Source organism: Apaloderma vittatum, unplaced genomic scaffold (assembly GCF_000703405.1).
Source record: "Apaloderma vittatum isolate BGI_N311 unplaced genomic scaffold, ASM70340v1 scaffold4766, whole genome shotgun sequence".
NCBI lineage: Eukaryota > Metazoa > Chordata > Aves > Trogoniformes > Trogonidae > Apaloderma > Apaloderma vittatum.
In genome coordinates this window covers 31767-55049 of record NW_009723231.1, presented here as the reverse complement: position 1 = coordinate 55049, position 23283 = coordinate 31767, and the positions used below count along the sequence as shown (strand labels likewise).

Here is a 23283-nt window from a genome sequence, read left to right as displayed (position 1 = left end):
TATATATATTTATATATTTCCAGGTAACAAGGAAAGCAAGCAATACCAAGTAGATTAAAAAAATATGCATATGCAAACCTCAAAGCACAAGTATTGCAGGAGAAGAACACTCAGGTCTTGTCAGCCGGCACTGAGGCTGCTGGGGAAAAGCTTACTTGGCATACCTTTGTGGGATCCTGGCTTAGTCTCTGAGACATTAATGTGCTTTAGGAGGGGAAAAATCCTTCACATGAAAACCAATTATCTCTGTAAAAATTAATGCCTTATTTTTAAAGTCTAGTTTATACAAAATTAGTGTATTATTGGACATATCACTGAGCTAAATATGACCATGGAATTCAATTACCATCAATGGGATCATGAAAAACGTTATTTTCATCTGCAAAACTTCTGGTGCCTGAAATATTTCCATAATCAAATATTGGTCCTTCCAACAGGGTCACGATATCTATTCGATTAATTTTTGTCAATACAGAAGTTAAGGCATCAGCTGAAAAACAAATAAGACATGTCAGAAAAAAGTTCAGTATTGAAGAGCTGTGGAATTGTCCCTGCAGTCACAGTCGCATTGCATTAATTGTAAATTGCTGGGGTAAGGTTCTGTCCCAACACCTTCGGTTCTAGCAAACCCCATCATTTATCTAAGTAGTCATTCTACTGCCTACTTACTCAAGATACACATCTATGGAGAGTCCTTCCTTCCCCCACCCCCAAATATAATTATATTATAATACAAAAGGCAATATAAACAAAGGTAAGAGAGTTCTTAAAGAATGTATTTACTTGCTACTGAAACTAAATATCCTTTTACTGGAGTGTAAAAATCCTTTTACCATTCTGTTTCAAGGAACAGCAGAGTAGGTAGCCACGTAGGTAATTACATGTGTAAGGCTATTCATGCAGTCATCATGAAATCTCATTTACAATAATCTTGTTGTGAGAACACAGTAATACTGGAAATTACTTTTATGTGAAAGAGATCAGAGTCGACTCAAATACTGCGTGGGGGTGTGTGGATTAGAGAATGGTAACGATCACCAGTGACGTAACAAAGAAATCAAAACCTCTCTTTCAATTTGAGCAATTCCAGTGAAATGCACAGACAAACCCAGCAGAATCAGCACAGAATCAGTGTCTCTGTCACTCCACAGAGAAGGAGGTTGTCTTTTCTTATGACCCGCAATACTGCGAGACAGCCTAACTCTTCCAGGCAGCCTATGTCCATGTTTCGCATTCCCTACTGTCGGAAAGTTTTCCCTAATATTTTTGTTACTGGAATTTAAGTTCCTTTCTTGTCCCATCAATTATGCATTATTTCCTTCTGCCTATATACTGAATAAAAATGACATGTTTCCAACTTCTGGTAAAAATATAATAGCTGAATTATTTTCTTCCTCAGGAGTGGTTTGTGAAAGACATTCATAACGTTTTCTTCAGTTTAACCTATTTAGATCAGGCAACAGATGAAATAGGCCGTAGCTTACAAACAACAAAAGTAACTATTTGAACTTACTTGTAGCATTTTTCCCATCTCTGGTAACCCATTTTTTTAATAACATGAAGCTTTGAGCAATAAGAGAATTTGGGTTTTCTACTCGGATTTGATTTATTTCATCCACAGAAAAATTCAATTCTCTTGCCAGTTCTATAATGACAAAAAGAAAAGCAAGCAAAGAAAGAAAACAACAACAAAAGCACTAAACAGAGCACAAATCCCTCAATCATCCCATCAGCCTTAAAAATATTATATTTCTTAGATCACACAGATATCAACAAAACTACCTGACGTGAACTTTACAGGTAGGGAAGAACACGGCATTAGGTACTCATACTTTAATTTCCCGACAGACACAATTTTGAATTTTGGTCGTCTCTGTGAGCTATTATTTCTACTCAGTAAGTCACTTAAACATGGTGAAAAAAAACCTCCGTAAAAACTCCTAACTTATAAAAATCTAGGGTTTTTTTCTGGTGATGGTTACCTCCAGTGCAAGGCCATGGGGTAATTTCCTACTGGGCATCGTGTTGCCTATTTTGGGAGGCTGGGCTCACTGTGATTTCAAGGGAGCCTGATGCAGTCTTGCTGCAGCTGTTGGCAAACTACCTGAAAATGTCATAGTGAAGACTTATTTCAATATTAAAGCAGAAGAGCTTACCTGTCCAGCTAAGTCCTAGGTGATCGGCTACAATTGCCATCCTTATATCTGTCCGTTCACATGGACTCTGTGGACCTGTGATTTACAATTTCTTGATTAAAAAGGTTTTGCACAGTAAACCACAATACCGGACGACGGTTTATTATAAATAATAGTTTTAATTTGACTAAGTTGACGGTGCTTATATTGTTTACTAGAATGGTTGTGTGCCCTAAAAACCTAAAAAGAAAATTTTTTTTTCACAACTTTTAGATTTTCACCTGTGTGAAGCCAAATGTCAAACTAGATGATGTCGTGTAATGAAACCAAACATGCTGACAAACCTAGCTGTTAGACAATTTGTACACAAATTGTTAAATTACGGGTGGAAACCACCAAGACCAGATTATCATCTATTTGTTTACTTTGACAGAATGAACTTGCTGTCACAAAAGAAATCTTTCTGAGTTACATCAATTTTTGAGTTACATGAATGTCTGCAGCATGCTTCACTAGCTTTCTACAGAACAGGATTTGTTTGAAGGAAGAAAGAAGAATATAAGACAGCACATACAGATGACAATGACAGAATGAAAACTACAGTTAAGTCACTCCACAGGCAATCACAACAGTTCATGCACTAGGATCAACAAGTTGAAAGTTTTACAAACTAGGCTTGATCTCCACGAGGTGAGCCATGAGAGCTCCAGAAACCTGACTGCCTTCATTCTCACCAGTCCTCTTACTCCTCCTCCTCTCACTGTCGGCCTTTTCAATCTTTGATTTTATAGATGCTGCCTCAGTTCTCATGTCTCTAGCAGACTTCGTTGTAATGGAAGGCTGGTAAACTTGAGTAGCTTCTGATAAGGATGTGTTCCTTGATGTACTGTCTTCTTCATCATCAGAGACCTCTGACTGCATCTTTTTCTCTTCATCAGATAGACGATCCACAAGCTTTAATGTCTCACCACTAATTCCCTTAAAATATTCAATAGAATGTTTACATACCTCCCTAAGCTGATTTTTCCTTACTTTAACTGTTGTCATGGTGACGGAGGTAGATCTTACCTTTACTGGTAATTTAGAAGGAAGCTGTTTTGGCTTTTCTTTCTCTACCTGCTCTTGTTTTGGCAGGGCTGGAGTTCTTCTAGCTAGATTACTCCTGTGAGTGTTTTTTACAGGAATCCTAGACCTTGCTTCTAGACAGGGAGAAGAATTACTTGGTTTTGCTTTGTCAGGCTTACTAGCCCCTCTCACTTTACTCCCTGTATTGCTCTGGAGATTATTTTGTGAGCTGGCCTTTACAGGAAGCTTTGATTTTCCTCTAGCCCCTACCAACTCTGTTGACTTTTGCTGCTCTCCGTGTGGTTTTTGCTTATCTCTTACTCTGTGTCCTTGTGTTGTCCCTGTACCTTTTCCTGAAGTGCTTTTCGCTTGGTTAGCTTTCTGGAGGGAACATTTCGGTTCCAAATGTTCTTTTAGCACTACATTACTGGTAATATCATCTGTAGGGACAGCAGATGAATCCAAATTGTTGTTGTTATTAAAATTATCTTTTGGAAAATCAGTGTTTTCTGTTTGCCTACAGCTTGTCTCGCTAGAAGCTGAACTCGCAATCACCGCTACAGTTTCATTTTCTAATCCCTGACCACTTGGCATCACAGCTTCTATCTTATCTGTCACTTCGCCAGGGCCATCTTTCTTCAGAGTCATGGTGGAAGCAGAAATTCCCATTTTAATTGGTGTGCGCAATTTGGGATCAACTTTAGAAGCATTTACCGCTGCCGATGATTTTTCCAGGGAGTTACTACCAAGTGTTTGTTCCATGCAATCTCCACTGGCCTGGATGATGGGCTTATGTTCAACTGCTGTCGCTTCTACCGGTCTCTCTAGGTTTGTTTCTACAGTGTTGTCCCCTGCCTGTGGCTGTGTGATGGCAGTGACTGCACTTTTATCCCCTTCCCCCTTGTCCCCTGACTTCCCTTCAGAAGTATGCTCACCAATCTGAAAAAATTGGAGTCTTTCTTCAACAAAATCCCTCTTGCTCATGTCAATTGCACCACTGCGAGTCATCTCAAACATCTTCCCTTCATGAAATGGGAAGGGGTTGGGCTCGCTAGTTGGCGTACTTTCATCTGTTGGAGTTCTGGCTGGAGTTGTATCAGGTGTTGTTGCTTGAGATCTGTCTTCCACTGCCAGACCAAATGGCTTAGCCTCATCATCCCTTGATTTAGTCTCAAACACTTCATCGTCACCTCGGTTATTGGACCACGGATCAAAGTCTAGGCTCTTGGTGGCCACTGTTTTGAAAGGTGTTGCAAATTCTTCGTCTACTTTGTAACTGAAATAACTATCGGGAAATACAGTCCTGTCAGGGTGTCTGCCTTCCAAAGTAAAAAACTGTGCCCCTGACTTCTGTTCGCTCTTATCTCCGGCTTTTTCAGAGGCTGGACCCCTCGAAGGCATCTTGTCTTCTTCAGGGCCTACCTTGCCTTCCTCCTCAATGACTTCAAGCTTACTCTGGCTAAAGCAGCGATCGGTCTGCTTTAGAATGCCTTCTGTAGTCCATACGTCCTTTTTGGTTTCAACTGCCGGACCTGCAAGTTTAGAATCATTCTCAGTTAAACCATCATCTTCATCTTGCAAATCATAACCGTCAAGAGAGTCAATCTCTGTTGCATCGGTATCATGGGAGAATTCTGCAGTGGTTGCTATGGAACACTCTGTGACAGACTGGTCATTGTTACTCCCATTGTGCACTACATCATTCTGGGGTGAATCAAGCCCAATATCAAACTCATTAGGTTTCCCAGAAGGGGGATGTCCTAACTCTTTCTGTTTCTCAATCTTTTCAAGGGCTCTGGGTTTTGAGGTTTCTTTCTGGTCATCTTCCAGTTCTTTCAGTTTGAACGTATACTTTTTAAGTGGAACAGGTTGATAGAGAGATTCATCATCACTGGAGTCACTGACATCTGCTCCCGGTGGCACAGGAGACGGCGGCTGCACTCTTATGACAGGTTCAGCCAGTTGGCATTTGTCATGTTCATCTTGCAAGTTCACTTCTGTCATCTCCATTTCGCTTTCAGTGGAATAATGAGGCTTCTTTTCTGACTCGCCTTGATCTGCATCCAGTGGTGGAGGAGGAGGGAATTCAATGTAGGCAACTCTGTTACCTTTGGGTCTTTTGTTAGAGTCCTTATTTATATGATTAAGTAACACTTTGTCAATCTGTGGTTCCTCAACCTCTGCCTGTTTTACAGATGTTGACTTAGCCTCTGCTTCCTCCTCTGACTCCTCGGATACCTCAGGTATAGGACTTGGCTTGCCTGGGATATAAGCTATTAGGGAGTCAGGTGTTTTAGATGTAAACTCGTAACTCACTTCCTCTGAACTCGGTGTTTCTGGTGTTAAAGGGCTTTTACCAGAGCTATCTATAAAGGACACTTGCTCCAGTGTGTCATCTTCTGGACTACCTTGCGGAGAAGGAGGTTGTTTTTGCTGTCTAGCTGTGTAAAATGTGCCCCGTGTCTCCTGTACTGTCTTACTTTCCTGACTGACAATTTTTTTAATATTTCCTTGTTGCACCTCTTTCTCATACTGCTTTCCTACTTGAACAAAACTGACATAAACAGGCAAGGTCTTAATTTCTTTTACTCCCTCAGTGCTTACTAGTGGTGCAACTTTATCCAAGTAATCACTGGCACCAGCGTCAACTAACTCACTTGAAGGAAATTCTTTTCCTGGACTACATTCTAAAGAATCTGGTGATTTGCTAGGGGATATCTCTGTTTCCTCAACAGAAGGACTTAGGCCTATTGAGCTCTGCTGCTTGGTAACTTTTCTGATTTCTGAGTGTTTTAGTTTTTCATCTTCCACATAATCAATCTGCCTCTCAACCTTCTCCTTAATCACAGCTGACTGGGATACTTTAGCTGAAAGTTCATAGACACCATCAAGTGTGGTTCTCTTCTCCTCGACAATTCTGACTGGAATATGGGACACAGCAATTTCTTCTTTCCTTTTGGATATTTTATCAGCCACTTCACCATTACGTTCCCCCTCCCTGACAACAAATTCTCTGTATAAAACTCTTTTCGAGGGAGATTTTACAGTCACTTCCTTCACTTCTTCTGAATGAATTCCATTTGCTGCCAGTTTGTGCTCTGTCACAGTGATGAATTCACTTTTTTTGTCAGTTTTAGCTTCAGCATGATCAACATGGTTTTCTTTTACTGTATCTGGAACCAGCACATGTGCAAGCTTTTCTTTCTGTGTTTTATGATTAGAAGTTCCAGGACTTTCCCACGTCCTATAGATTTTTTTGTCCCAGTGTCCCTTCATTGTTGAGTCTGCGCCATATACCAGGTCTTTTGCTTGAGGTTCTGAAAAGCATTCTGGCACGCCTTTACCCATCTCAGTTCTTTGTTTTTGTGAGTCTGTAGCACGAGAGTCTTCGATAGGTTTCCCTTTACTTGGAACAAAGTCTTCCCGTATTTTCACCTCTTTCTGTAAAGCTGTGCTCCCATCAATGACCTCTACTTGCTTTGCGTGCTTCTCTCTGGAGTAAAACTGATACACCGGTAACTTACTTTCTTGCAATTTCTTTACTGGAATTTTGGAGTGTCCATCCAGCCTTTTTTCTTCTTGAGTTACATCCTTACTTCTCGGACTTAGACTTTGTTCAAATTTGAGCCTAATGGAACTGAGCTTTGATTGCTTCAGCTGAAATCCAGTCTGTGAAACCTCAGGTACTCCAGTCTGCTGAGCGCTTCCTTTGTGTTCCATAGTTTGTTTAGAGTCCTCTGCAGGTTGCACAAATATCCTTTTCTCAGGACTGCTGGGCAAACTGGACGCTTTTCTTTCATCCACCTTGGGAAAGCATTTCCCATCATGCGCATACTGCTTCACCTTACTCCACTCGTCACCGGATGACGGTAATTCAGAGAGCAGAACCTTCTCAGGGCTGCTGCTGGCAGAGCTCTGGCTAGAATGTATTTCTTTGCCATTTTTTTTATGCTGCTTTTTCTCCGGAGACTGTAGCTCATCATTCAGCTTCTCTGTTTTGTCCCGAAAAAACTGTGATACTTCGGTCAGTTTTTCTTCTGCCTCTTTAACAGTCCTGTCCACCCTGTCTTCATATATCAACTTTTCTCTACCTCTGTCTAATCTGTCCTCAGTAAAGCGCATCCACATCGCATGTTTTGGACTACTAACATCTCCAGTGTAGTGTAACACTGTCACTTTATCATAATGATCATCTTTAGACATTTTACCTACACCATTTTCAGATACATCTTTATAGATTTTGGAGAGAATCTCTTTTCTGGGGGCAGTAGCTACTTTTTCTCTGCATCGTTTATCAGACCCCTGTAACTCTGCACTAAGGGGTAGAGCATGGTCAGTAACTGACTCCTCAGTATCAGAGTGAGACACATCTAGCTTTTCTGAAAGAAGCATTTTCTCAGCAAACCTGTAAGACTCCCCTCTTAGTTCTGACAACTCATCATCATGGTATTCTATTGAGTGCTGACTCAAAAGCTTCAGTGTTTTGTAAGAGTCATCAGACATGAGTTGAGCAGAACTAGGGCGACTGTCTTCTTCCTGGGACACAGGAGTGTTAACTCTAGAGGATTCCAGATAAGAAGGAAGTGACTCTTCGGCCGTGAGCTCCTCTTCTTCTTGCTGACCTTGTTCGTCTGAACAAGGAAAAGCATCATGTTTTTCCAACTCTTTTAAGTTAATATCTCCCCGAGGTAAGTCTTTCTGATATACATACATTTCTTTTTCTGGATGCTTTTTTGTTTCTCTAATAATGACTTCAGTAGGTTCAGCCTGATTACCTTTTTCAATATGGACCTCTATTATTCGCTCCAGTTTGGGTTTCATTTTGCTGTCCTTCTCTGCATGTTGTGGTGAAGTTTCAGCAGACTTGCTAACATCGGATGTTACTGATGATTTGTGCTCAAACAGACCTGCCAGTTCTTTGGAAGGGTCACGTCCGGACTGAAAGGCTTTCATTATGTCATGAACAGACATTGTTTCCTCAATTCTTTCAGACGTGCTTTCAGCGCATGGAGGTTTATGATAAACCATCCTAGTTGTCGTAGTGATGTGAGTTTCTTCTTTTACTCGGACACCTTTACTAAGGACACACTTGTGGTCATCTTCTTCGCTGCTGCTGGCTTTCATCTGAAAAGCTTTAACCTTCTCTTTAATAGATCCAGCAGGTTTTTGCTCCAGCTCCATGAACGTAGGGGTAGGTTTCGAAGCCGGTAGCTCCTCTGCTTTCTGCTCTGGAATTTCTTCAGACGATGGTTCGTAGCTACGGATTACATGAACTACTTCGGTTCTTGTTTCTGTAATGACGGGAGGGATGGGTACATCATGGAAAAGTGGTTTTGGCCCTGTGCTTTCAGCACTTTGTGGGGCAGAAGGTGTCTTTTCACTCCTCGTTTCAAAGCCACTGTCAGATAAGGGACTTTTATCTTGATCGTGCTGAGAAAAGTCATCTGGAGACTCTAAAATAGTATCCGTTCCAAAAAAGGAATCTGCAATTTTACATAACTCCTTTTCTGATGTTGAAGGCCTCATGGAGGCTGGAGGCATTTTAAGTTTATGTTCCTGCAAAGCAATAGCTGGTTTTAAAATGCGTTTTTGCCTCTCTTCACCTTCTTTTTTCCCCTCTTCAAACTTGTACTTTATGTTTGTTAATGAACTGCTACCAATATCATTCGCTAAGTAATCAATAACTTTTGACAAGCTATAATCCTTTTCCGACATGGTTTTAGTTTTAATTTGGACCTTCTCTGGAACAGATATAGGAGGGCTTGTCAAAGCTTGCTGTCTCGCTTCATCAATCTCCTCTGTACTGAACTCTACCCAGTCATCCTCAGACAGGTGTCCTTGATCACTTTTGGATACTTTAGCCGACCCTTTACTTTCTAAACACACATCTTTTTTCAGAATCTCACTAACTTTTACTAAGTCCTCTTTTACTTTCTCAACAATCTTAAAGGGCTCTTCATCATCAATTCTACCCTCTTTTGGTATCTCGGGTTGGAACGGTTTCTCCTCTGCGACATCTGTCTGCAATATTGCCGTCATTCTTATTAGATCCTCTTTCATTTCAGCAACATCTTTCAGTATCTCCTGACTGGAGGATAAAGAAGATGGTGTGGACAGTTTGAGAGCAGAGGGTGCTAGAAACAAGGACGATTTTATTGGAGATGAAGTTCTATTAAAAGGAGGCTGTGTGCGTGCCTCTGTAGTCAATGTTTTAATAGGTGACAGTAACGCAGCAGCTGATTTTGTAAGAGAGGACGACTCTGGGAGCTTCTTTAATGCTGGTTCAGACAAAACATTGACTACAGAATATACTGGCACTGTTATTGTTGATGAAGTTACTGATGAGGTAGTTGCAGATATTGACCCAAGGGCTGTGTACAAAGCACCTGCAGGAGGAGTTCTCATTGACTGGAAAGCTGATGGTGCTGAAGACACAAATGACCTGAGTGGAGAAAATGACATTGTTGTAGCTGTTGAAAGGACTCTCTCAGCTGTGTCAGCAACTGCGTTAGCAGCACAACTTGCAGAATGTGCAGCTGCAGCGATCTTGTCTTGAAAAACAGCTGCAGCTTTGGATCCATTTACTAAGTTGGCAGAAGATGGGTATTTCAGAGGTGACACAGATCCATTAAGCAATGGTACATCTGTGTGCCCAGCTACATGTTTTGCTGGCGACGAGAGAGACGAGGCCATCATGACTTTAGAGGATGAAACAGCATCAACTGCTGACTTAGCAGGTGACACCACTGACTTTAGAGGGGAGGATAAAAGTGAAGATGCTGATGTGATGACCGATTTAAGTGGCAAACTTGAAGAGTACATGTTAATGTTGGATTTGGGGGATGCTGGAGGCGTCATGGTTATGGATGATCTCTCCAAGAGAGATCCTGCAGTAGTCACTGGAGATGTCCGAGAGGGGAATGTGGTAGTGGACGCCAGCCCTTTCAGACTGGCAGCTTCTGTGACTGCGGGAGCTCTGACGAAAGAGCCTGAAGTAACCTGTATATTGTACGGAGGCTGCGATACCACAGTTTTTATTGGTGAAGAGATTGTCCGAAACGATCTAATCGGAGATGCTACATCGCTAACAGATTTAACTGAAGATGTGGTAGAAGCTCCTAACGTGGATTTGATTGGAGAAGCAGAAGAAACAGACCATATTGATTTTAATGGGGAAGCTGTAGGAGTGTTAGAGGAAGAGCTTGATAAGGAAGTGAAGCCTGATTTGGTTTGCCCAGGCACTGTAATTGGAGCTGTTGTCCATGACTGATATGGCCGTGTTGAAAAGAATGGCTTGTATGAATAAGTAGCAGGTAGGGATCTTGTTGCTCCTGCACTCCGTTCAACTGTTTCTTAAATTGTTAAATTAAAATCAAACATAAAAATCAACAAAAATGATTGAAAAACAGAGAGACCAGAGAAGAAAATTGGTCAGTAAACGTTGTAATATTACAAAAAGCAAGTACAATTGTTTGCATGAGTTAGGATGAAGGAGGCAAAAGAAGATTTAAAAAAGGAAAGAAAAAAATAGGAATGAGCCATATACTGACGACTGGTCCAAACCAAAAGGCAACATGAAATGGAAGACAGAAAGCACATAGCAACCAAATCTGCAAACAATGAAGAACAGAAAACACAAAGAAGGAATCCATAAGGTAAAAATAAGGCCACATCAAAATTTCTTCTCTTACTTCCTATTGACTTTCTGATGTGCTACTTCTGAAATATTCATATTGGTTCTATTTTGCCTGTTTAGGTACGCCTCTGCTTTGCACAACTTTTAGAATTATCATTTTAATAATTTCTGTTGTTCTATTCAGATATTGAACCTATACAAAATATAAACTTGTGTAAAATGACATCATATAGCTAATTTTTCTTTTTAAACCACTCAGAACTATTTCATGCAGAACCCAAAATTCCTTTAAGTGACAGGCAATTGATGTGCAAACTGTGAAGCAACTGGAATAAATTCAAATCTCTATCTCCCATGCACAGTTCAGATATGCTTCACACTCACAAAGCCAATAAGAGCAAGAGCTTTTTCTTAGTCAATATCTTAAAAAAGAAAAAAAAAAGAAAAAGAAAAAAAAAATGAACTTTTGCATTTGTTTCTCATGCGATACTCCTTTTGTTTGGTAAAAAACTAAAGTAAAACTTTACATGAAATGATTTTAAGAAGCATATGTCATACATGAAATATGGAAAGTATGATATATGATAAAAGTGAGCAAGCAAAGCAACTGAAACAGTTTTTACTCATGCACAATATATCATGTCAAAACAAGCACACAGATTAATACATTTTGTATACTGTATTAAGCACAAATATGTAAACCTTACAAAATCATTTCACAAGAGGCCATTAAAAGAAGAGTACACTTTTTCTACAAGATGTAGTGTCTTGGTACCTTTTGAGGAGATTTCTTGTATCATCTCAAAGGCAGACCTGTTCAACTTTACATTTCTCAAAAGGTAACATTAGAAAAGCAGTCAAAGAACAATATATTACGCAAAAACTTCCTGGCAAGGACAAACCTGTTAACTCTTATCATCCTCCAGAACATTCAGCTTATTCATAGGCATTTAAAAAAAAAATCATCAACCACATTTTGCATCACAGGAGGTACTCATGCCAGAAGACAGTATTTCTGGGAATCCCATTACAGCATACATATGCTCTGGTACATCAATAACATTCAGAGAGTTGGCATTGAAAGTAACTTAGAGAGCTTTTTTTTCTTTAAACTTGGATTTAGAAGTGGAGGTAAGATATCTGAACAGCTTATTCAACATACCTTTCTCTGAACTTACACTAGTAATTTGTCAAACCCGCTTGATCTGTCTTATAGACAGATGGTAACTTACAGTGAAAGAAGCTTACCAAGGCTAAAAACTGATTTGTTAACCTTAAAAGCACACACATTCTTACAGAATAGCGAGTATTCAGTATACCACAGGTCCATATCCTGCAAGGAGAAATGTGCTGGTCCTAGAGAAGCCAATGAAGGCCCAGAAGGCAATGTGGATGGCTGGTGATATTGCAGTATGAGAACATTTAGGTTGAAGAGAGCTTGAATACTAGACCTGACTGGCACAGCCTATGTCAAAACACATCCAATTTTCCTTGCCGTCTTATTTTTAAGCACAAACATACTTCTCTTTTTTCCCCAAAAGAAGAAAACAGAGCGTACTTCATTAAATGAGCTAGACTTCATTATGAAGATTAATTAGCAGCAGCTGCTAACATTTACCAAAAGCTCATACAGTCCCAAGCACAAGAAACAAACTCCAAAATCAGTCTGAAAACAACTAACAAAACGACTTGTTCAGCAATTTGTATTTGGGTTTCCAAACAGGGAGCCTACTGCACTACGATGAGCTAGTCTATCACAACTGGCTAGTGAGGCAATCAAACCAACAGGCCCCCTTGTAACTGCTCTTTCTCCTGTTAAATCATGGATTCACACATGTTTAAAATCCTCCTTCTGTGCTCCTTATTGCAGTTGAGAAGAAGAACAGATACAAAGAAAATTCAGTAATTTGCCCGTGTGTGCAGCTATGACATAACTCAAACAGCAGGGAACTGGGCAATTATACTATTTTGAAATAGCAAAGAAATCCTCACAACTGTGGAAGAGTTCAGAGTGGGATAATATTCTAAAGAGTGGTTTTATATAACAGCCCTTTTTGGCTACTGGACACTTTTGGCCTTAACAGTTTCCATCACTCTGTATCCAAGATTTTATCAGAAAACAGATGTTAGTTACTACCTCCTGCGCACCCAGCTATGGTTCCTTGCTTGCAGCTCCTAACTGCAAGTGCTGAGCAAACCCATACAAGCAGCTCCCGCTCAGCCTCGCTCCTCTTCAGCTGCAAGCAAGCAGCCAGGACCGAGCAGGTTCAACCCACAGCTGTGGGAAGAGTCAAGGGGCCCTCTTGGTCCCTTTCACTGAGCACAGGAGGGAAGGGAATATCCCATCTGCCTTGGCTCTCTTGTGCACCAACACCGGCAGAGCCACAGAGCAAAAAATTTGCAGGTGTGCAAGTACACACAGGCTTGTGTGACGAAAAAGAACAACCCCTGCTGCTACCCAAACTGCGGGAGCTGTGCCAGCAGATTCACTGACAACAGGCAGAGGTTCAGCACTCGTAACCAATCACTGCAGAGACCCCCCTGCAGTGTAAAGCAGCCACAGCAGCAGTCCTGGCTCTGTGATGGGTAGTGTGTGCTCTCTGGATGAGCTGCTCCTCCAAGATCACATCCTCCTCTCACTCCAGCATGGTGCAGGTGGCAGTGGCAATTGCTGACTATGTGCTACATGTCCACAGGAGGTGGTGATCCTGCTGATGGCCAAACCACTATCTACCATGCCTTCTGGCAAACATAATCATTTTCGCATACCCTTTTTGGGTAGCTCACAGTCTTAAGTAGACCATTGTCAAAAGAGATAGAACAGTTAAAGAATTATCAGGAACTTCTACTGTGTTAACTTTTTTTTTTTTTTGAGTACAGCTCAAGTAAGTTTTATTCTTCTCTAACTTTTTGCAAATGAGACTTAATGAACCTTTGGTGAATAAGTAAGACTACTTAATTTTTTTCCCCCCAAGGGGGCCCGAAATACTAATTGTAAGCAACACACAGAGTCATCAAACTCCTTTCAAGCAACTTCCTTCTCCGTCTCTCTCAGTTCCCATCAAGCCTTTGACGATACCTTAACAAGTCCATCAAGATATCTCAGCAGATCTGATAGCTTCTTCAGACGCTTGAAGTCTTCTTCCAGTCCTGAGAAGTGTAATGTATTCTGAAGCACATCTGATCCAAAGAAGCCACAGATCTTATAGGACAATTAAACAGCAGCCATCCAGTGGGAATTCCCAAGACCCAATGAAGTTTGTCTATGGATTTTATGGAATTATATCAAAGGGCCTGTTGCAGGGTAGCAACTGAGAAGTCATGAGGGAAACAAAAGGCAAGAAAAAAGCCTGGGAATGGGGAACAATAGCAGTCAACCTCAGACAGGAGAGGTGTGGGAAGAAAAGCTAAGCCAAATACATCACTGTATTTAACAGGGAGTGAAAGGAATGCCACAGGTCTGGTCAAGGGGAAGATAAGTTTAAGAGGAAGCAATGTGTGATGCCAGGGAATAAAAAGCATCTGCAGGGAACAGAGGAAAAAGGGAAGGGGAGGAGAAAGAAGAGGGAAAATATAAAATGTGAAAGAGTCCATTTTGGCTAAGCATCTAAACATTTAATCACTTATCTGAACGGCATTCTCCAGCCTTGCTGAACCTTTGCATAACATTCCTTCCTACAGCAGCTCCCTCTAATCTTTCAAAGTGAAGAGGAACAGACTTGTTGAAAGCAATTTGTAATCCTCCTACTCTGGAGCTACACAGCATTCTAAAAAATTATTATATTTTTACTTAACTAACACATGTCATTTGCCAGTCAGGATTCTTCAAGCTCTCACAACACAAAAGTTCACAGACCATCCAAGAGTTTTGTTTTAGACAGGTGGGGTTTTTTTATCTTTTTTTTTCTTTTCCCAGAGTGACACCAAATACAACATTTATAGAAAAAATGTCTCTTCTTATGAAAAATCACATCTATACGGTTTAGTACTTTGGTAAGAGCAACTCACTCATTCCAGGCTCAGTCAGATAGCTGTAGCGCTTACGTAAAGCAAGGGAGACAAAGTTCTGGCGCCGGTCAGCTTTCTCCGTCTGCAACAAAACACAACACTGTTCAGTCCCTTTAGTATCGTTGTCCCCCACGTGAACAGAACAATCACCACACCTCAGCACGGTGGGCCGCGTTTTGCGGTGCGCATCCCCACGGGGGAGAACGGGTGTTGCTGTTCAGCTTTAGGAAGGCATGCTGAAGCCAAGTTTGGGCAAGCTGGCCGGGAATGGGCAGAGCCAGTCTCCATTCCTGTCTGTCATGTAATGAGTGTCGGGGACTGTGGAGCAGGGAGCATGGCTACTGGAGGTGGCAGAAACCTGCCGTGAGTGACTTTCTGGAGCAAGCAGGGAAGGGAGTGCAACCCTAAGAGTGACCCCATGGGGTCATTGCTGCTCAGATCATCTCTGCTTCTGAGGTAGAAGAGCTTAGGTAGCAGACGTAGCTCATGATCCTGCCTTAAATTATCTCAATACTGTATTAGCCCATTTAATAAACTGCTTCACGCCACTAGACGTGGTAGCACAATACTCATTCCCTGCAAAATAAACCACCTTTGGCTACAAACAGGAGACCAACACAAAAGACTACAGACACAGAACATTCGTTAAGAGTACAACTTTGATCAAATATTTCTCCACAAATTAATTTATCCTGAAAGCACATATACCACAATGTACACTGGCTTTAAAGTGAATACATTAAGGACAAAAAAAGGCATGGGTGGGGATTTTTTTAATAGGCAGAAAATGCAAAGATGCAGATTAGAAAGCAGACTACTATTGTTAACTAACACCGTAAGTTGCTGTGTTCAGTGGCATAGCTGCTGGCGTGATGTCTTAAATATTAAAAGTCCTTCAGAGATCAGCTCACTTGATTATGTGGCTAAAAATACGGTTTGTTTAGAAAGAAAACTATTGTTACAGCTATGTAATAGCTCTCTGGGAACAAATCCTGTGGAGAAGTGATGTGGTTGCTGTTATTTTTTAACATGTAAAGAGTGTTTTGGCTTGTTGGGGTTTTCTGCATTATTTTAATCAGCAGGTGGCTACTGCTATTTATTTGCCACCAGGAAGAGAAGAAAACTTTGCTGCTAGGTAAACAGGATACATCCATGCAGTTTCTTTGATAATGTGATCTCATTTATTACTACCTCTAATGAGTAAAATCCACTCAATTTCCTGACGGTCTAGGGTTGCAGTTTCCAGCAAGCAGTGGATTTTTAAGCTGCAAATATCTGAGGTTTATTTGAAAATAGATTTGTACACAATATTTAGAAATTACTCTCAGATATATTGCTTTTCCAGAAGAAATCAGTTTATTTTCAGGGGTAAAATATTATAGAGCACCATTGTGGCCTCAGAATACTACTTTCCTTCTTGGAAATACCTGTTACCAAAGCACTGGTAGTATTACTTCAAGAGATAAAATCGTATCCACTAAACTCATCTTGATTTTGCAAAAAAATGGGCTTGGTCTGAATTTTATAACTATATTCTTTTTCAGAAAAAAATTATCTAGATTTTAGACTGCTATTATTCAATGCCTGGTTAAATTTCATAATATACAATCACGTTTTTTTCTATACTTGTGCACTTTTACTGCTTTGCAACAGACTATCCTAAGTCGAGGATATGGTTATTCTATAGGTATCGTCTCAATGCCATAGTTAAAAATAGTTGTTTGTTTTCTCTATAACATATTACTTTTCTTCACTAAACCTGAAGGAAATAAAAACAGAAGACAGTGTTTATATTACCTCATCATCTTGATCTGACTCTGTTTCCTTTTGGTCCCAAGATGCATTGCAGAGACAAGGAATATTATAATGGACAGCAGGGAAAAGAATATCAGGATATGAAAAGGACCAAATTGGGAGCACAAAATGCAAGCTGATTTATAAGGCAAAGCAAATCCAAAATGTCAACACAAAAAGAAAAAAATCTTACATCCAATGCAAATCAACACGTGACATTACTGAAAGCATAAACCTATGACTTGCAGGCTGAAGCATGAGCTGTAAACGGAATCATAAAAATTATAGGAACTTGACACCACAGTAACAGGAGACTTTAAAAGCTTTCTACATATGGGAATAAAACATAAATTTAAAAAGCCTTTATCATACTCCAAAGCATTCTCATTACTGGCATTTCACAGGGTATCTTTATGACTAGCAGGAGAAAGAAAAAAAGGACAAAAACTAAAGGAGCAAAAATAAAACCAAACCAATCCTGAGGAAAATGTTTACTTTTCCTAACAAATACCTTTTTGTGTGCCGGCAGAGTGATATTCAAGTTGCAAACAGCTGTTTGTGGCAGTCCTTTTGTAGTCTTTGGTTCTTTCAAAAACGATAATCGACCACAAGGTTCCTGGCTGGTGTCTCGTACCTAGAAAAGACATTTTAGCACCATGTAGTAATACATAGCAATTCAGACACCTAGAGGAGGTTTCTGGAGAGTTTCTCAGAGTTCCTTTCCACAAGAAGCTATCTAATGGGTAAAGACCAATCTAACTGAGCTGGAGCTCAGTGGAGGTTCTGAAGGAGAAAACGTGTTACCACGGAAGAACTAGATCAGCCTTAAGCTCTCTGATGGTAAATCCAGACAAGACAAGATGTTGAGTGAACCCAACAAGGCAGTTTATTACTGGAATATTACTGAGAGACATTTTCTGCTGGCTTGCGTTTTTGCTGTCACGTTTTGCACTTGTGCTCACTACTTCTTTTGCACAGCAGTTATGACAAGGCTAAGGGAGGTGAGCGCCCATTCATGGTAATTTAAAGATGGGAACAGTCTGCGCACGCTTTTTGGAGGCATTTCTGCTGTACAGTATGTTATTGAATACATCTCCTTTGCTTAGTCTCTGAGAAACAGTGAGCTACTGGTAATATTCTGGAGGTCTAACTTGATATACGGTTTTAATAAAAGGCTGTGAATTCCTATCATGTATATTCTGGTCCCAGCTCTGCCAGCAGCTCTCCTGCAGCTTCGCATATTAAACAATGACACTTAGATTTTCAGGGAAAGTTGCTCCTATGGGGCCAAAAAACGGTTATCACCGCGGGGAGGGAAACCATCAGCAGAATTATTTGTTTTTTTTTTATTTTACCTTGATAGAGAATGGCAGTCTATTTTCTTTGAAAGCATAAAAATTAAAAACAAGCTGCTGTCCTCCTTTAGTCAAAGGGGCCAGATTTCCATAGCAATCAACATAAATAGGTTTTCCTTCCAGAACCTATAAAAGCAATAAATAAAAGTCAATAAAATCTCTTTTCATAGCAGATCCGTGCACACAAGTATATCATGATTTCCCCATCACAGTTCCCGAGTTTAGCGCAAATCCTCACTCAGATTAGACTTAACAACAAGATTAGAAAATCACAGCACGTTATGGCAAAGTATTATGAATGCAGGCAATTTGGGAAACTGTGAGCTACATGAGTGACTTTTCTGGAGCAAGAATGCACAGATTCCCTTCAAGAAGCAGTGTGTTCACCACAAACCAGCCCTACTCATGACTGTGTGTCTGCAGGGCCAATGGGAAGGCATTCCAGGTCAGCCATCCGCAAAGCCCAACAAGGGCTACTTGACAGCAGCATGTACAAAACCCACTGCAGACTGGCCTGGGGCATCCATCTGGAGATAGGTCCTCATGCTTCCCCTGCCTTGTCCTCCTCTGGCCTCTTTTCAAGCAATTTTTTGACACAGCCTTGCTGTGAACCTGTATTTAACTGGGTTTATAATGGCTTTTGCAGGACCTGTTGCCATTCAGAAAACACATTGTCCATGTACAAGCAGGAAGGCGGCTGCGAGTAAGATATATACCTCAATGTCTTTGCTTCTTGCAACTTCTTCAAAGTTCTCTTGTTGCTCCAAAGTTTTGTCCACTTTGTCATCAGTCATGCAGAAGCAACGCAAATTGGATTCCACAGGGTCATTCATTTTGGCAAATATCACAAACTTTGCCATATAAGGAACGCATATTAATTCTCTATAAAGCTGTGTTGCCAGTCCAACAGTTTCTAGCACTTGATGGCAGTCTGCGAGCCAAAATCTAAGCAAGAGAAAGCAAACCATTAAATCAACTTTTCATTATGCTCAAACATTGATTAAGACTTTGAAGAGAAACCATGTCCTGTGATCCTTGGCCATTTTGCATGTGTAGTGTCCTTGCAGACTTCCCAAAGCTGTAATTTTCCTTCTACTTTCAGTAGAGCTTTAACCATCCAAAAATGGGAATATCTGGCAACAAAATGTTAATATGCTTATTTGTCCCCTCTCACATCGCTATCTCATAAAACTGTTTATTTTAAGCCTCATTTGAAATCTAAGAGGGGAAATTTTATTTCTTGTGATCATATACCATATATAACGTGCTGATGCATTATTGTACACTTGATTTGCTAAAACAACCTCCTTTATAACACATACATAGAGAAAAAACGTCCCATATAGGTTGAAGTCAAATATACCCACAGTGATATTTCCCAAAGAGATACTGTTATTTTCTTAAGATTAGGAGTTTGATAACAATTTTGACACAAGTTATACGTATTTAAAATTTTAATCTAATTGGTTCTCATTTTATTAAGCTTTTTAGAGCTGTCAATGTTATGTACTGAATTACAAACTCTTTACCTGGCATAACATCAATTTTCTCCACCAGGATGCACGATTTGTACAGAACCTGTTGAATGCCTCCCATCAGCATTTAAGACCACTAAATCCATCAAGTTCATTTCAAATCATGATTTTTTGGCAAATGATATGTTTGTCTGAGTAATTTTACATCATTTTCAACTAAAAAGCCCCTGGCCAGAAACTAAGTATCTTTAATTTTTGAATGAATGTATTGGGTTTGTGTGGCCAGGTGTTGGCTGCAGGGGGACTGCGAGGGTGGCTTCTGCGAGAAGGGTCTGATGGAGCCAATGCCAGCCGGCTCCAAAGATGGACCTGCTGCTGGCCAAGGCTAAGCCTATCAACAATGGTGGTAACACCTTTGTGATAACATAAAATTTAAGAGGTGGGGAAAAAAACCTTCTATGTCACTTGCAGAGAGAGAGAGAGAGAAATGTCTTCACATATGCTAGCAGAGACACCAAGGTCAGAGAAGAGGGGCAGGATGTGCTCCAGGTGCTGGAGCAGTGATTGCCCTGAGTTGTGGTGAAGACTATGCTGACGAAGGCTGTCCCCCTGCAGTCCATGGAGGTGATGGGGGTGTAGATGTCCACCTGTAGCCCATGGAGGACACCATGCCAGGGCAGGTGGATGGCTGAAGAAGGCTGTGACCCCATGGGAAGCCTGCACTGGAGCAGGTGTCTGGCAAGACCTGTGGACCCATGGAGAGAGAAGCCCATGCTGGAGCAGGTGTGCTAGCAGAACTTGTGACTCCACGAGGGACTCATGCTGGAACAGTCTGCTCTTGATGAACTGCACCCCAGGGGAAGGACTCAAGTTGGGGCAGTTAGTGAAGAACTGTCTCCCGTGAGAAGGACCTCACAATGGAGCCGAGGAAGTGTGTGAGGAGTCCTACCCCTGAGGAAGAACAAGCGGCAGAGACAACATCTAATGAGCCGACCCATTCTCTGTCCCCCTGTGCCATTTGGGTGGAGGAGGTGGCGTAACGAGGAGTGAAGTTAAGCCCAGGAAGATGGCATGGGTGGGGGGAAGGTGTTATTTTTAAGATTTGATTTTATTTTTCATTGCCCTTCTCTAATTCGACTGATAATAAATCCTTTTAATTTCCCCAAGTCAAGTCTGTTCTGCCCATGGTGGTAATTTTTGAGTGATCTCCCTGCCCTTATCTCGACCCTTGAGCCCTTTTTTATGTATTTTCTCTCCCCTGTTTAGTTGAGAAGGGGGAGTGATAGGGTGGCTGTGGTGGGAACCTACCCTCCAGCCAGGGTCAGACCACTGCAAGTATGTTTTCATGAATTCTCCCATTTTTTTAATTGGATAAACATTTTAAACTTTCCGTTTCTGTTGCTGTTTGCAGCAAAACAACTCCCTGTATGGTACCACAGCCTTTAGAGAAGCAGCATGTGTGATTTCCAGGAGACCACAGCAGAAGAGGCCAGGACAAAGCTTCATCTGCAACCTTGGATATTTGGGATGCTGATACATAGTGACAAAGGAGCATTTGGTCCATTACTGCTTCAAAGCCAAAAAACAACCCCACAACTAAGCACTTTGTTAATCAAGAGAAACTACTCCCCTAGGTGTATTTGGGAAACTCTGTTACCATACCTGGCCGAAACATTGGTTGTGAATGAGACACAGTCATTTGCAAATGTCAGCGGGGTGGTGCCCGTGATATCCTCCCACTGCGCAGGGGAAGTACCTCCTAGCGAAACAGAAACCACACAGATTTTCTTTCAAACACACCAAGCACGTACAGACTACATAAAAACATATCTACCTTATTTTGCTTCACACATAAAAAGATGACCTAGACAATAATCTCCAACAGCTGAGCTGTTAATATATTACATCATAAGTTACACACCAGAAAATGATGCTGAGGTACACAGAGGACACACCTACAAGTCAATAGCAAGCCCCTCCTTGACATCAGCTAGGACAGAATTATTTCTGCAAACTACTTTTAAATCTAAAATAACATTTACTGTCTATTGGCAGAGTTCTTTTACAATGACATGAGACCAGATTCAAAGCCCAGAGAGTCAGTGTGAGCCTTTCAAATGACCTCAGCTGGCTTTGCTCAGGAGAACCGATCTGAACCCGACCGGACCGAGCACACCAATGTTCCCTCACGGGAAAGCACGAGTTGTAGTTACAGGAGTGAGCACAGAGGCACTGCTGTCACAGAAACCTTTGCAGAGAGGATGATTTCCTCTAACCTGTAATGCTACATAGAAGTCGAAGGCTGGGGGTCGTGTCTCCTTTGTACCCATTGGTTACACCTTCTCCTGATGGAGGCGGAACAGGAATTGTCATGGTTATTGGCTTATGAAATTTTCTTCTTCTTGGCTCCACAGTGACAATGGGACTGAAAGTTGCTTTGTTTCCAAGGACTTTTTTGACAATCTCCTCTGGAACTGGTTGAGCCTGTCAACACAGGGAAAGTATTTAAACTAGAGCTACAAATTGGCTATGGGCATACAGAACTGTTTTCCAAAAGATAATTCAATTTTCTTTTTATTTTTTTTTTCCTGTAGAATTTTGTTTCTTTTTTGACCCCAGGCAGCAACTCTTGAGGGTGATCATTAGTACAATTCAGGCTCGGTATTTTTCTCAACAAGCCACTTACGACTTCCAAATACCTAGCTTGTACAGCAAAACTATAAATCTCAGGTTGCCTGCAGTATTTGCTGAGCGTTTTTCAGAGCATGTTTGGGTTTGTTTTTAATTTACTGTGATCTATAATATTAAATACAATTTCAAAATGCAAGAAGAGGCTTATTTTGCACTTGAGAAGTGAGGACTATACATTTTCTTGGAGAAGTTGAGCAATTATAACTTCTCTGTCAAACACGAATCCATGCTCCTGAGGAACAGCATGTACTCTGACTTATCTCTGTACTCTGCTTGCCATGCTATTTCACTATTGGTTATTAGGAAATAAAGACCTGTTTGGCTCAAATTCATACAGAACGCATTAAGCTATAACCAAATTTCAGAATTTCTACCTCATTTTTGTGCCTTGAAAGGTTTACTAACTATATGAGGAGAAAGAAAAAATTGCCAATATGGTAAGAGATGCTACAGAATTTTTGTGGGTTTTATCGTGTAAGACCTGAACTCAAGTGACAAACATCTTATGGGAAACGGGCTTTTGCATCTGTTGGACAAGCCTGTTTCAATCAGGCTGACCTGTGACTTGCTGCATTGTTTGAACAGCACAATGTATTGGTATGCACAGAATATGTAGCTACATTCCAATCTCAGCAGTCACATCGATGCATACAGAGACATCGTGCTTCCCTCACACTAGACAGCTCTGGAAAGGCAGCTGTATAATCGTTTCAGCAGAGCTTCCATTTTCTCAAGATTAATCATCTTTAGATGTGAAACATCATTAACAGAAAGGTTCCAGTGTGAATCCAAGCACTGAAATCCAAACCAGCATCCCTGTTTCATGAACCCATCAGACTTGTCAGGTTATTAAATAATTTTAAGTGATAATTAACAGAACTCAAAGAAGAAGATACCTCCTACGGAATATTTCTCCACTTTCTGTGCAGCTTGTTTAAAGAGAGTTTATACTATTTGCCCTTCCCAGATTCCACCCATCGCTAGAAACACCGATGGTGAATGTCCTAAGCTATAGGAGGTCTTTGACCCAGTAACAGCTGGTAAACAGCTGCATGAAATCCTTACCAAACACATTCTGATGGCAAAGGGCAGCCCAGCAACACCTACCACAAGCTGCTGTTTGC

General features: G+C 40.9%; 1 protein-coding gene across 1 annotated transcript in view; it reads right to left on the bottom strand.

The window, feature by feature from the left end:
* Positions 1–346: 346 nt before the first annotated feature.
* ANK3 (ankyrin 3, node of Ranvier (ankyrin G)) overlaps positions 347–23283 on the bottom strand; it is a gene marked incomplete at both ends in the record, with an annotated part of 52763 nt that continues 29826 nt past the window's right edge. Inside the window, 11 exons of the mRNA XM_009872021.1 lie at positions 347–490; positions 1514–1645; positions 2157–2231; positions 2870–10546; positions 14845–14926; positions 16642–16668; positions 17150–17272; positions 17994–18119; positions 18710–18938; positions 21131–21227; positions 21745–21952. Coding sequence (XP_009870323.1) covers positions 347–490; positions 1514–1645; positions 2157–2231; positions 2870–10546; positions 14845–14926; positions 16642–16668; positions 17150–17272; positions 17994–18119; positions 18710–18938; positions 21131–21227; positions 21745–21952 — 8920 coding nt within the window. The remainder of the gene's footprint in view (positions 491–1513; positions 1646–2156; positions 2232–2869; positions 10547–14844; positions 14927–16641; positions 16669–17149; positions 17273–17993; positions 18120–18709; positions 18939–21130; positions 21228–21744; positions 21953–23283) is intronic.